Here is a 15,175-nt window from a genome sequence, read left to right as displayed (position 1 = left end):
TAAAATTACCTGGGAAAAAGTTTTCCTAGCACTTAAAACTATTTCTTTAAATGTGCACACCTTGACAGAAAGGAACATTTATCGTATACTTAATTAACACTTATTATTCTTAATTATCTATTAACAGAAGTCTTAGCATGTTTGTATTTGAGTGCCATCTGGTACACAAGGAAACTTTCTGAAAAATACAGGCAGGATCAAAAGAATAAGGAGTCTTTTCTCATCACCTCTCGCTGTCCTTCCACCATTGTCTATAATTTTTATTGGTTATTTAAGTGTGTCTCCAGTTAATTGGCAGAATGAGAGGTTAGAAAATTCACCGTATAGGATGGTATTTTGAAAAAATAAGCATTGGGGAAAAGGAAACATCAGTAATTTTGACCAACTTCTGGCTGGGGTAAAAAAAAAAAAAAAAAAGAAAAACAAAGAAAAACCAACATTTCTACTCAAGGTCATATGCAATTTAAGTTTAATTCTCACAGGTAGGGACAGAGGAAGGAACTCTCTTATTCAACATGTCCAAGCAGGGTAACAACCCACTGCACAGTTCTGGATCTACAGAGGTACCCACGGGTGCCCGTGTAGCTGCTCCCAAGGCAGGGTATTTTCAGTTGGCAAAGCCTCGGACTTCAAATGGATTCCAAGAGCATTACAGCCTGCTGTTATTTATATCCCAGCAACTATGAAAGTGTCCGGCAGACTGTGTTCTGTAGGATAAGAAAAAAGAGAAAAGACACAGAAGCATAGAGGCATCTTTTCTTTGCTAAGTTATCTGATTTTGGCAGAGCTAAAAGATAAAACAGAGGTCTCTGGGCTCCAAACGACCTGCCCATCGTATCACCACAGCTCTTCTAAGGAGAAGAGAGATATCCCTATGATCCTCCTCCCCTAGCAAAGCCTCCTGCACAATTCCTCCTGTTTAAGGTAACTTTCAAGGTCGGTACCGACCTCGTGACCCAAGGAAGCAGCATCAGATGCCTCCACCACGAGGCGCCGGTCTCCAATTTTTATTTTCTCGTTTCCAATTGCATAATCTCACTCCCACCCTGACTGCACCGAGGGCCAAAACAAAATAAAGTCCTTTTTTGCATCTCAGATTGCATTTCCCAAAGGATGGGAACTGCCTCTGTGAAAGCTGAACATGTCTGCTTTAATTAGATGACTATTTAAATTTTTCAACATGTTTACCTAGACACTTAATCTTTGCACAGTTCTCTCATTCAGCTTTCCAGAGCAGAGTGTAAAGCAATGTATAAAATCTAAGGCTTCTAAAGCATCTTCCCTGACCCCAGGCAGAAGCAAGTACACATTACCACCAAGCACTTACACTTCTAAAGCTTCCCAAAGTTGTGCCAGGCGCTCATCTGCACTGCATGCAAGCTAAATCTCGAGCCCAAAAAGCTTTTTAAATTATCTGAAGATTACTCAGGAATTAGGCAACTGGGTGTGGTTAAATAGCATATTCTAATTCAAATGCATATGATATTAAAAATACAATGATTATAGCCTGTAAACGTAGCCATATGTTTCAAGCTGTATTCCATTTACCATATTTAAACAATATTGGCTTTACTACTTGTATGTTTAAATAACAATATTTTGACTTCACCATGCCAGTAAACAGTAGTGCTCTGGATACATCATAAATGAATAAAACTGCTGCCACAAGCAAGCAGTATTATTTTTTTCAATGAAAATAAAATTATACTGGTAAAATATGTAATGCTGGGCACCGCAAAAGCACAGATTTGCTTTAAAACATTCACCATTCAACCAGTGACCTGAATGTTTCAGCAAAATTTTGAAAAGCTCATTGAGATTCTTTCCTCCGAAGTTTCCCCCTCCTCCCAGTTTTCTTCTTAAAATAATGTTTTTCAATAGCAGCTACCGTTCAGCATCATTTAGGGCACAATGGGCTTTTAAGCTAATTTTCTTTTCATACAGCTCGCTTTGTTACCGGTAACACCTCTGTAACATTGCAGTAGCTTAAGTGCATGCAAATTCCAGAGCTGTTTAGGCGGCGCAGAATGAGGACTCGAGTTATTATAGCAGGTTACAGCAGCAATCCAAAAGAATGCCAAGAACACCTTCCAAAGCAAATAATGAGTATTAAGGATAAAAAATAAAATAAAAATAATAAAAAAAAAAGTGAGCCTGTCCATAAGCAGTTCAACCACATAGTTGAAAGAAAGGCTGTTTTTGCATTGGGGTAAACATACCCCAAATACCCAGAAAACTTGCCTTAGCATGTGGGAAGTGGCAAACAAGCTCGCTAAATGACTACTCATGGTAGCATCATTTGCAATTTGTTCTTACAAGGTCAACTTCTCTTAGCCTGCAGAATCCCCTCCTGTTCTCTGAGGACAGCTCTTACATAATAAATATTTTACTGCTCTCTGTATTTCAAGCTCCTAAAACTATTTTCAAAGTTCGTACATGCAGAACGCAAACAATTAGCGTTGAATTGTTAACAAACACCCTTGCGCGCAGCACAAGAACGCATGCATTTTTCCTTTAAGACACTTAAATCTGTTATTCTATGAATAACTTGGGTTATTCATAGAATATTCCGCTTGAGTTATTCATAGAAAACTCTGCTTGCTTAAACACTTTCATTAGTTACAGTCGAAAGGTTTGATGGCTGTTCCTGCAGAAAGATTATGCCAGCTTTTACTACCTGATTCCTAACTTAATTTCTACTGGATTGCTAGGGAGAAAAGGAATTTTCTCCAGTTCCAAGTCCTTATTTATTTGCTAAAGGCACTTGAGGCTCGAAAACCACATTTTTTGGTGAAGGTTAATTGGTACTTTATGACAGAGCAACTTTCACTTTGAAAACAAACAAAATATTAGGAATCTTTTAGCTCCCTCTGCTGCCCTAACCCTTCTATAAACCTTCTTCCAAAGTCGGGGGGGGGAGAACACACACAACAAAACACAGCATCCCATTAGTCTCTTTTTAAGAAACACTTGTTATATTTAGCATGCCTAGCACTAAGATCAGCATGTAAAGAAAAGCTTATGATGCACTATGCGATTTACAATTGCCTGTAAATTTTATTATTTCCTTTCTCTGGTATCTGCAGCAAGCCAACTACGAACGCCTTGAAATTTGGATGTCAGCTAAGATTTATCGCTAGTTTCCCGAAGAATTAACATCTGCAGTACCCACTTTACACAAGGAGCTTAAGGGTACTCACCACCTTGGAATATTTACTCCTCTCTCCTTTTATTTACAGCTCAAGATCAGCAGTACATGCCAGCTTCGGGAAAAATTCCTTCAAGTACAGGGAGAGCCCAAGCGCTGCCGAAGTAGGCCATCTCTCTCGTTAATATGCAGAAAGCTCGTCTTAACTGCCTAATTTCACAACTGCAATGGGTAAAATCACAGTTTACGCAAGCCAGCCAGGCTCCAGCCCTGGTCAGGAAATAACACTTGGTATTTGTCAATCTGGTATTTTTGCGTGGTAAGAAGGCAGGCTCTCTGCTGCATGCACAAGAAAAATCTGGAGGCAGAATGCATTTTTTAAAACTTCCAGTCACGCTGTACTTCAAGATATCTTCATAAATTTGGAAAGAAGAAAACCTCGTTCAATTCACACCTGTTTTTTTCGCTGCATTCCTCCACCAATACACCACATCAAGTAAGAAGTAAAGATTCATCTTATTAGATCTCACGCTATACAGCACCACAGCCAGAAAGAGAAGCTTTAACAACACACGTATTTTCTTTTAAGGAAAGAAAAGGAATTGAAGTTCTGTAAGAAAAGACTATATCCTTGAAAATAAACTATTCCTTTATCATACACATTTACTGGCCTATAAAGAGCTTAACCTGGTTACCTGCCAACAATCACACTTTCCCCAAGAAAGGCTGCCCTTCACAACAGCAAAAGATGAGATTTTATCTGAAATTTCAGAAACACATCCCATTAATATATGCACTTCATTTTTCAATTTATGATCCTGTTCAACTCTTCCCCTCTTCTTAGGCAACAAAGCAATGCTGTTAAAATTACTAAAACATGTTTCGAGCTTTCTTCTGGGCACTTTTAAAACCGAAGAGGCACCCTGTGCATAAAGAATAAACTTAAGATGTATACCGGTAACTCATAAAAAGGAAGAAGGGTTGTTAGCATTTTTGAGAAGCGCTGAGGTGTGAAAGGATGCTTTCTTTTTTTTTTCCTTCCTCAACAGCAGAACTATAACAACATATCACACCTGCGCGGGGGCATACAGGGAGACTTGTTGAACTTTCACAGCCTACAAGCCTTTTCTACCAATATCACATACAAAGTGTTGTGCAGAGAATTATTTTTGTTTCAAGGTGTCCAACTGGAAAAAATCACTGTTACATTTCCAGTACTGTATTGTAGTTGTCTAATCACTAACACCTGTGTAATCAAGCAAGAAGAAATAGGAGTATATATACCCTTCCACCTCCCAGCTCCACTGACATCCTTGCTTCCTACAGCTCAGGAACCCTCTGAAAGCAGTGGCTGGCTGAGCAATGCCCAGAATCTATCTATACAGTGGAATGCATTTAGAGAAAACTCACTGTACTGTGTTCACCAAGCCCGTTCACAGACAATTGAGACGAAGCAAAATTTTCCTCACGCTGCAGCCACCTTCTATTGCCTTCCTGCTGCATCTATTAGCTCCAACAAACTCGCCACCGCTTGCCAGGTCAGACATCCCCAAGGTAACTTCCAAGCAACGGTCAGTAAGACATACACACATTTAATTAAAGATTTCTAGAACATAAGCAAATACACAGCATTGTTTACAAGATTTGTTGCAATATGAAGTACAATAATACCTTAATTAGAGATAACGACTTTTCAAAATGCCAGAAACATTTCGAATTTTTCAAATTACCCAGCAAATGAACACATTTTATTTCTGCACTGTGACACTTCCAACTGTTCTGCCAAATGTATACTACTATAATTATGCTTTGCAATCGCCAGCTTCACCGGAGAGGGGGACAAAGAACAATATAATCAGTAACTAATAACTATATATAATCAGTAACTAATAACTAACATCTTTCACATGTCTTGATACTATTTTTCTTCAAGGGAAGAAGCCTAAGCGTTACCTTATAAATCATGAACAAGTTTAATATTAGCATCTCAGACTGCCTAGAATCATGTCATTGTGCCGAAGTAGACTTCACAGCTACCAGTGGAAGTCAAAACCCAAAATTTACTATCTGGCTTTTTCAAGGGACAATCTTCAGCTGCCATCATTAAGTAAATGCCGGTTTATAGAACTATGTAAATTGGGATGATAAAGCACGTTTTAATACTGCTCCTTTGAGATGATTCGTGCAAGAACACAACATGGCAGACCACTGAAATGTGAAAAATATATATAATTGAGAACAGCTTCAGGATTAAAAGCAAATATTCAATTTCATATTTAAGAAGCCACTGAAGGGAATCATAGGTACCTCCGAGACAAAATTACTTACTCAACTACATTAGAAGAGAACTAATTGCTCCCAAAGTAATAGAATCAGGTTTTTTCTCCATTGAGTATTAACTGAAATTTAGTAGTAGTACTACGGCACTGTTGTTAACTCAACATAATAGTAAACCCAGTGATGCCTGTTCAATTTGTTGCTTAATTTGCATGATTAGTTACAATAAGCAAGTGTGCAAATTGCCTAAAGCCACAGGAAAGCAGTCCAACTCACGTAACACTTCGCATGCAGTCATCTAACACACAAGAGCGTTTGTGGCAACCTTTAACTCCACAGAAAGAGACATGTGCAGCCCTGCGCACATGTGCATAATGTGAACATTTCGTTTTGTGAATCGGACCCACAACGTTCAGTTTTTAGAAACCACATTGCAGCTCGCTATCATCCCCTTTAAACAGGGAGACAAAGACTAACGAAAGGGTGCATGTCACAACCACAACACTTGCATCTCTTCATAGATATAACACATGAACCATCACAGGTTATGCTGAACAACATATATAAAAAAACATATATATCAATAAATATATCAACAGATATCAATAAATAGTAAATCGCTGCTACCTGTTTTTAGTGGAATTAGCAATAAAATCATGTATTACAATAATTATTTTCTGAGGGAAAAGGTTGAGAGAAGAAAGCTGTACCGGATCTGATGAACAAAAAAGCTGTCAGAGAAGATAAGGCACCTTTAATAGCTATACAGCTCATTAAGTTTGAAAAACGTTATGCATTTTCCGAAAATATAAAATATGTAGGTTGTTCTCTCACAGACATACCTTCTATAACACAACTCTGCGTATTTGGTTTTTAAACCTCAACAGGACTGCATGCAGAGAAAAGCCTTTTACAAAACAAAAGAGCTCCTAGATTTTTATCCCATGTTATGCAGCGGCAAGGATGGTGATTTAAAAACCTCAGCCAGAGGTATGTTTACAAACCTCTAAGAGCATTTGGAATTTGAGCACACACTCAAGAGCAGAGTACGGCTCTGACATCTTACAAGCCAAATTGCATTCCTGTAACCATAAAACTTTACGCATATTTCCATAACCATTTTTTCACCCCCCTCTTGTTCATCTTCTGCCTGCTCTTCCCACTGTTTTTCCAACACGTCGATTTGTCTAGCACATGGCACATGGGATTAAGAAGTCAAAGTGGCTAAAAAAACTTTTTTCCCGCTTTATTTTTCAACTGGATCAATTCCCTATGCTGCATGGCTGCACAAACAGATTTCACCGGTAAGATGCAGTGAATTGTGCAAGGCTGGGAAAAATAAACCAGACAAAAGGCTCTGATTAAACAGTGGCACTAAATGTGAACACACAGCCTGAGGGAAGCCACTGCTATTTTAAACAGTCACAGGGCCTAATGGTCTGTCACCTCTGTCCCTGATAACATTCCTTGCCACATCACCACAGACTATTTTCTCCTAAGTTGTCCAATTGATGAGTACAGAAAGCCTAAAAGGAGGCTGAAATTCCCCCAAGTGAGTTGATCCAGTCGAACTGCACGCCACCTGAAGGGAGAGGTTTCACCCTCCTCCCTCGTTTTTGACTCCTCACAGTTCTCCAACTCAGCTAAAACAGGAAAATAAAAATAAAAATAAAATTGGAATGTTCTATTGTGGAGTCAAATACGGAGGCTGGGAATAGAGAAGAAAGAACAACACCATGCACCACACCAGTACACCCCCAGATCATTTCCAGTTGATCCTACTGCAGAGCTGGCTGGAAAGGGGAGCATCCTTCACAGTTCCCCATCCTCAGCAGCCAGTTCCAATCTCTTTTGGAAGGGATTGGTCTTCAACAAGCAGATTCAACTGACCACTTGGCCAACGAGTCGAGATGTGACACGAGAACAGTTTGAATCAAGCAGTCAGGCGTGTGCTTGGTCACTTTTTGTAGAGGTTTACAGGCCGATTAATCATCTAACCCAAACGTACCCTCATGAATTGTCCTTCTCTGGCTATGTCAGGGTAAACATCCCTGTGCCCCTCATTCCTCTATTTTAACTGTCCCCCTCAGTGCAGCTGTTGTGCCAGCTGAACAGTGACCTGGGCCAACAAAATTACCTAAATAGAAAATACACCAACAAATTATTTTTAGCATGAGTCATCTTCCCAGTCCAGCTCATTAGATGGTTACACTCATATTGGCACAAAGAAAGGGAAGAAAAATGAGGACAGAATGGAGCTGCCAGGGACTGCTTACACCAACACAGCTGCTGCAGAAATGTCGCACGACTAATGCCTAGAGAAGCAAGTGCTTCAAATAGAGTTTACTGCTCCAGTATTAGACATGATGCAAAGACCACGCGTCCAAAAGGCTGCACACTTCCTCCAGTTATAGCAAAATAGGTCTAGTAAAAAAAATTAACTATCCCCTTTTAAGGAGAAACTAACATTTCATATTAAAATTTATTTAGCCACATTTGGGTATATTCTTCAAAATAACACAACTTATCCCTCAACCTGTTTTCACACCAAATCTAAAAGAAAACAAAGAATACCAGGAATAAACAACTCAAACATCTGTGACTCAACCTAAAATGACTGCCCCAAGCAATTCCACTCCTTTCCTGAGAATTTGGGCTATTTTTTTTAATATTCATTAAAGTCCACAGGTCTCCTGGGATATTTTGCTTTTTTATTTTCTATTTCCTTCCTCAGATCAGATACAGGCTCTTAATCTATATGAAGCACATCTGTAGAAGACGGCCCTAGAGAGGACCATGTGGTTGTCCTATCCTTTTACAGTTATTTTACACAAAACCACAACCTTTCACAACATTTTGGCAGAACGCCGTAAAAATGCTAAGTTGAAAGCAAACATAACCGTACAATTTTAGAGCTCATGCACTAGCTCCTTTTATTTGTCTAGACCCGTTTTCATCCAAAACCTGCATTTGCACACAGTCAATATAATCCCAACAGTAACTGCAACTCAATTAGAAGTACACTGAACGACCCGAGTTCCGATCTCTAGCGATGTCTTTAATTCGTGATAACGCAGTGAAAATGAGGAATTTAAATATCTAACCTTCAAATATCCGATCCAGACGTTGCCGCTTCACTTTGTGTTTGTCCATTAGAGACATAAGAGTGGAAGCTCAAAGAACGTCTCCGCACAGTTTGATGGTGGACTTCTCCAGCCAGCCACAAGTTAGAAACGTTTATTGACTTTTATAAGCTTATTTTCACCTGTGAATAGAAAGACAGATTCTTAGAAACACGGATTTCTTCGCCCCTTTCCAGAAATGCTGGTGTGTAAATAAAATTAAGAAAAAAACCTGCAAAATTCTTCATCACATGGGGTAACCTGGTATTTCATGACATGCGTATGTGCAGATGCACGTGCACAGCAGTGCTCTACCAAGTGAGGGTAAGCAACGCCCAGGGACAGCTGGGGTTTCTGATGTTGTCCCCCCGTCACGGTTACTTGTGTGTACCTCAGTACCTGAACATCCCCCCAAAACGACCAAAAGGTGACGACCTGAACAACGAGCTGCCCGTACTTTCTCATCGTATTGCGGCAATCGAGGAAATGCCCCTCTTGGGCCTAGCTCATCAGCGCTGGATGGAGCACGTCGCGGTTTGGGGCTGGGAAGTTCAGGGAAACAATCCGAGGCACAAGTAAATGAAACGCATCACGGTGACAACACAGACTGCCAACATCTATATCAAGCAAATGGCATTTAAAACAGCTTTATGCATGACTAGGCAAGCTCTTTGGCAGCGAATACAGCTAAGCACTTTTCAGATGCCGTGTAGCTGGGCAAGGCAGCGTAAGGGTATTGCAGCAAGCAGCCTGCTTTTTCAGCTGAGAAGCAGGAAAGGGAGATGGGGGGAGAGAAGAAACATCCCTCAACACCAATCTAGTCCAAATGGCAGGTTATAAAACGCACGTGAGCAAGTGAACGGGGTAAAGCTAAGTACATGGCTCCTTTAAAAAGCATAATCGGAGTGGCACTTTTGTCCCCCGTTAAGTACTTCAATAGACTCTGCGAACCCAGCCCGGGGAACGCTGTGTTACAGGCACAGTGAGCATTAAAACGAGCTGAATAATCAACTTCCCCGTTTCCTTTTATTCCTGCCCAAGAGCTTTCATCATCAATGGAGAACATTAAATGGCCTTACAAGTGATTGAACCTGGAAATCTGCTCGTTTCTTTCTAGATGCTATATTTTTCTAAAAACAAACATATGCACACTTCATCAACATATTATGAAGACTCGTGCACTCCAAGTGAAGTGATAAAGAAAAACATTTTGAATATCAAGAACTGCACATTTGCATTAAAATAGGTATCTTTTCCAAGCAGTACTCTGCTCAGTGCATTTGGGTTTTTAACAAAGCTCCTCTGTGTTTATTTTCATTTAAAAACAGAGGCGGTGTGCAATATTCATTACGTTTTTACCACGTTATTCAACCTCATCCCCCTATTCATTTTCCCTCCACCTTTTTCTTTATCCTGAAATTCAAGGTTCTTCTGCTGCTTTGCATAACGTCTGATTGCAGCTGAACATAACACCACCATGACAGAAGAATAAATTGATGAAGAATGCTGAAGCCCAATTTCTCTCTTCAAAAAAAGAAGCACAAAGAAGATTGCTATTTAAAAATTTTTCTATTCCATTTCCCACCATTGATCATTCTTGCAAAACACAACATTCTTCAATATTGAATGTGGCTCTGGTATAAGATTACACAAGCATTACACCAACTGCATTAAAAAATGTTTAAAGCTAGCCATAGCTACAGCTACCTGCCTCTCAAGCCAACAACACCCTAAATTTCTGTCAATCCTAGTGTTTAATTTCTTATCACCTGTTTTACAACCTTCCTTCAATAGTTACACACACACAAAAAAGATAAACAGAAACTGAACATTTTCAATGCTAATCTTGGTTTAAATTTTTATAGCTTATTTAATTTCCTGTCTTGTAGAAACATACATGCCTGGTGTCCTCCTTGTGCTGTTTTGTTTATTCATTCAGAAAACGATTTTTCCACTGTACTCATTCTATGTACAAAGCTGGATGACAGCTGTAAAAAACAGACCATCTGTAACTACTGACCTGCCGCTGAAAGTGTCACCAGATGTTTTCAAACCATCTACAGTAGCTTCAAAGTGTAACATATAAATCAAATAGTTTTGTTTTGAACGTTGTTTATTTTTTTTAATCCATAGCAAGATGTCATATGTTTCAAAAATCAGTTTTGAGCAAAAATTAAATTAACATATTAGCATAGTTCTAAATTTAACCCTCATACAATTTCATTATACTTCATGTTCTAACACAAAGAGAAGATGATGATATGGGAAGCATTTCCCAGCAAAACAAAAGCCTTATAATTACGGGAGCATTAGTTACTGCAATTAGTAAGCCACAACATGAATAATTGTATTTGAGAAATTTGCTAAAAACACAAGCACGCTGCCTAATGAATTAAAAATAAGAACACAAAAATACCAAACAATATTTAAGAGCAGATTTCTGTAGCTCAATATTTTAAGATAAATTGAGTCTAAACGAATCAGGGATCTATACTGCCTACCACGTCAAGAGTTAGCTACAAAGCCATCTGAGGTACTATCAACATACAGAACCCTGTGCGTGCAGCACAACTTGAGATTAAAAATATTTCAGAGCATTCGAGTTTATTCTTTCAGTTAAACAGCTGATTCCAGGGTTTGGAAATATTTTTAAGAGAATACGCCTCTGGCTATCACAGCCTGGAGCATTGAGCTCTTTCTTGAGAAAGGATGAGTTTTACTCCGAGACATCACGATAAATGGAAAAGAATCTCCAACATTTTTATAGCAGAGTGAGCAAATCCGAAATCCTAAAGTAGGGATGTAAAGTAAGTAAAGCAACTTGGACTTCAGCTTTCAAACCAGGTAACATTGGTAACGGAGGAGAGGCCAAACGTCAGCTGCGAGTGAGGAGATCTGAAGGCAGGCCCAGTCAAAACCACACTCTCTCTACACAAAAAATAATGAAATCAGAAAACTAAGAAATTAATCCTTGTTTTAAATAAAGCAAACCAGTAGGCTAAACACATGCTTACTTGTAGCTTGAGGTGAGCTCCATATTACTAGAGAAGAGCTCTCAAACACCAGAGGATGCAGTGTAGGACAATTTCCTCTGCTTCAGTCTCATACAAGAAATTTAGTAGTAAAGTGATCTGTTTGCCTAAATTTGAACAGGTGGTGAAAGCCTACCAAAAACTGGGACCTGTACCACACAACCTCCAATGAACCCCCTCACAAGATTCAGAATATAAACTCTTCTGAGCATGGACTTTCACCCGTACACTTAGGCCAGGCAGAAGGCCTACCTTTTCCTCACTGCCAGCTTCCTTTACGTGAATGGATTTGCAGACTAACCCAAATACGATGGCAAAGCATACAAAAACCATGACAGAAATTAAATTCCCAGAACAGACTGATAGATCATTAACACACCGAGAATCAAATCATGAAGCTTCATGTTACCCTTGGGACTCTCAATCTTCATTTAACTTAACCATTCTCATCTATGTTCTTTGGTCTGAAACTACATTAAGTTACCTAAATATTTTGTTCTTTCTACTATCAACTTTCAACAGGTGTGAAATAAGGCTATTGCAAGAAAACCGGTAAGTTTACATTCAACATTCAAATGCCACCACTGTTTGATGACTTCATAAATTAAGTTTCCAAGGCAATCCAAGCAGACTACTGCTTTGCTTCTCTTTCCCTCCCATCCAGATCAGCATGATCTCTATTTTCCACCTAAAGGTCTTTTTAGGAGCCATTTTGCACAGCCCTGGAACTAATACGTGAATTTAATGAAAACGTTGTTCCTCTTAATATAGTATTTCAATTACCTAAAGCACCAAACCTGTACAATTTCAACCACAGGTCCATTTTAGGGACTCCACTCTTCTCAGAGCACAAAGCAGTCTTGTTGCAAACCTAACTCAATGTACCACCCACAAGTAAGTATTACTCCGTCTACAGCATTTTTTGCTTGAATTATTGATGGCCCTGAGCAATTTCAGGTTTTCCTTTCTTTGGGGAAAAAGACAGGATGGGACATACGCTGAAGACAACTTTGAATGTGAGGAAGCTATTAATGGGAAATGGAAGTCCATCTGTATTTCCAAACATTTCTCTAGTGCAAAACAACATCTCGTGTTCAGCAAATCAGATGCTGGTACGTTTATAAACAGCATAAAGTAAAAGGGCATGAAAATCCTAAATCTGAGAAATTAGCTTAATGGTCAAATAAAAGCAAAGTTGCACTTCCATAGTGAAGACATCAATTTTCTGAAGCTGTGGCAATAGACATGGGTTCTAACAGAGGAAAAAATGAAGCTGATGATGCACGAGTGAAACATTCTGCTCTAGGATTTGTAGTTCAACATTTCTGGTGCCAGTAGTAGTGGTTCTGTATAGAACAAAACCTCGGGATTTGAGGAATCCTACTTCTTAATGGCAGTCAGGCGATACCTACGTCTCACTAAAGTTATACAGACCATGTTACTGACCATGCAATTAATGAGATTTATAATTTTTGCGATTAATATCTGAACTCAGTATTCTTCTGAAGTTCAAACTTAACATTCAATTATAGTTACCGCTAAAATTTTGAAAAATACCAAATTAAACAAAAAATGCAGAGGAACCTTGAACAGGAGGGAAAAAAAAAAGAGAGAGAGAGAGCAGAGCCGTTTTTTTTTTTTTTTTTCTTTCTTCAAAACGTAGCAATTGTAGGACTGCTGCAACATCATTGGAAAATCCCATTCCGAACTTCTGCAGGACAACATTAGTTGTCAGACTTACTTAATGCTGCTGTCCCCTTAGGGAGATACTGTGACTCCTACTAGAAACTACTGCAATATCAAACCGTCACATCGCTTACATTGTACTGAAAACCATTCTTGCAAAAGGTTTAAAATACATTTAAAAAATAAGCGTGGTCCAATGAACAGAATGAGAAAATTCATTTCCAGAAAGTATTAAATCAGACTTTCTGTGCAGAAATGGAAGTTATTCCATCTTGTCATACAAAAATGAATACATTTGCCTGTCAGACAATTTATCTTGCCATTAAGTGTGGCTAAGCCTCTTTGCCTTACCATTAGATGTCAGTGCAGTCTAAGAGAAGCTGTGCAGGGTGCTTCAAGATCAATAAATTGATCTTCAGACGATTGAAGAGGTCACCGAAGAAGAGGCCAAAAAGTGTTAGACACTATTCAGAAAAGGACGAAAACCTCAAACGTGATAATGCCATTACCTAAATCTAAGATATGACTATCTCAGAAAAGATGGAGAACTAGAAAAAGTGCCAGTTCAGGCAGTAAGTATGGTCAAAAGCATGGGATGGCTTTTTTAAAAGGAGAAAAGGAAAAGCACTGACTGAAGAAAAGCTTGAAAAAGTCATGACTGCGTGGAATATGACAACCACGTATAAAATATGCACCATGTTCGATGTCTACGGAGCACACAATGAAATAGTAAGCCATCATACTAAAAAAAAAAAAAAAAAAAAAAAAAAGCTTTCTCTTGGAATACACAAATTGTAAAATCCAATGTCACCAGGTATCATGGATGCCAACACTTTAAGTGGTTCTTAAAAGGAATTAGACATATTTATGGAAAAGCCATCAGTGGCCTTAAGTAATGGTGGCTAAAATGCAAACCCAGGTCAGAAATCCATACGCAAATAAATTACAGAAGAAAAATATCAGTGCATCCTTGCTTTGTTCTCATACTGTGCTGCCTGTTTAGCTCAGCATCCAACAGTTGCTGTGAAGGGAGATGGGCTTCACAAAGAGCAAGTGCAGAACATGATGCTTTCTTCTAGCATCCACTTATGGCCACTGTTGGAGATGGCAAACAGGACAGACAAACCTGTAGTCCCTTCCAACCCACGGTCACACCTGAGACTCTTAGGAAATGCATAAATATACTAATAAATTGGATTGATCCATATGCAAGAGGTGAGGTCCTCAGCTCCCACACACAGGAAAAAAAAAAAAAAAAAAAAAAAAAGAGACAAAATGAAGCTGAATTAAATTGGTGCTATTATGGCTAAAAGATACTGCTGGAATCATCAAAATGCCAGTCTTTCCAATACAGAAAATTACGATGGCTAAAAAATTGCCTGTGGCGTAGACCCACCACACGACAAACTGTTCCAGCAGTAAGTGACCATTGTGACCAGTTGCTCTTGCTGAATGGTGAACTCCCTTGTGTTCTCCACGCCGATGACTCAGAGGGACCACCATGGCATCCCTTCATCATCTACATGTAGAGGAGAACAAGCTCCTTGATGTTCTCCTAGCAGGCCATGCTTCTAATCCTAAATCACACCAAATCTTTGCCTCCTCAAATTCAACAGCAAATCACAGGAGGGCTGGCAGCGGGCCCTGGAGCGAGACAACGCCGTGCATGAGCACCTACATCAGTGTCCGGCACAGAACCGCCCTAACCTCGGGTACACCATGGGACTCACCTAAGGAGGAAAGACTTTGGGAGATTTGGTTCAGCAGTTTATGCATCACTAATGCAAACTGAGCTCCTATTTCTTGGGATGGAGTTCTCCACCGTATGGGGATGGCTGACTCTCTGTCCTCAAATTTGAGAAGGCAATTTCATAGAGTACTACTTATCAAAGCACACTTGGTTGGTCTGC

At 39.3% G+C, this 15,175-nt stretch overlaps 1 protein-coding gene and 1 long non-coding RNA gene across 3 annotated transcripts in view; both read right to left on the bottom strand.

Moving 5' to 3' along the window:
• CTBP1 (C-terminal binding protein 1) overlaps positions 1–15,175 on the bottom strand; it is a 226,608-nt gene that overhangs the window by 170,270 nt on the left and 41,163 nt on the right. For both annotated transcript variants that reach the window (XM_035326460.1, XM_035326464.1), the window contains exon 2: positions 8,530–8,690. In XM_035326460.1, coding sequence (XP_035182351.1) covers positions 8,530–8,587 — 58 coding nt within the window. In that variant the 5' untranslated portion in view covers positions 8,588–8,690. The remainder of the gene's footprint in view (positions 1–8,529; positions 8,691–15,175) is intronic.
• LOC118167206 lies at positions 453–3,590 on the bottom strand. The gene is made up of 2 exons (XR_004751007.1): positions 3,201–3,590; positions 453–707 (listed from the first exon to the last, which is right to left on the bottom strand). It is a non-coding gene; the product is annotated as an uncharacterized LOC118167206 (long non-coding RNA).

The sequence above is a fragment of the Oxyura jamaicensis genome, chromosome 4 (genome assembly GCF_011077185.1).
Source record: "Oxyura jamaicensis isolate SHBP4307 breed ruddy duck chromosome 4, BPBGC_Ojam_1.0, whole genome shotgun sequence".
Lineage (NCBI taxonomy): Eukaryota > Metazoa > Chordata > Aves > Anseriformes > Anatidae > Oxyura > Oxyura jamaicensis.
Note: the sequence above shows the minus strand (reverse complement) of the source record. Positions and strands in the feature narration are given on the sequence as shown.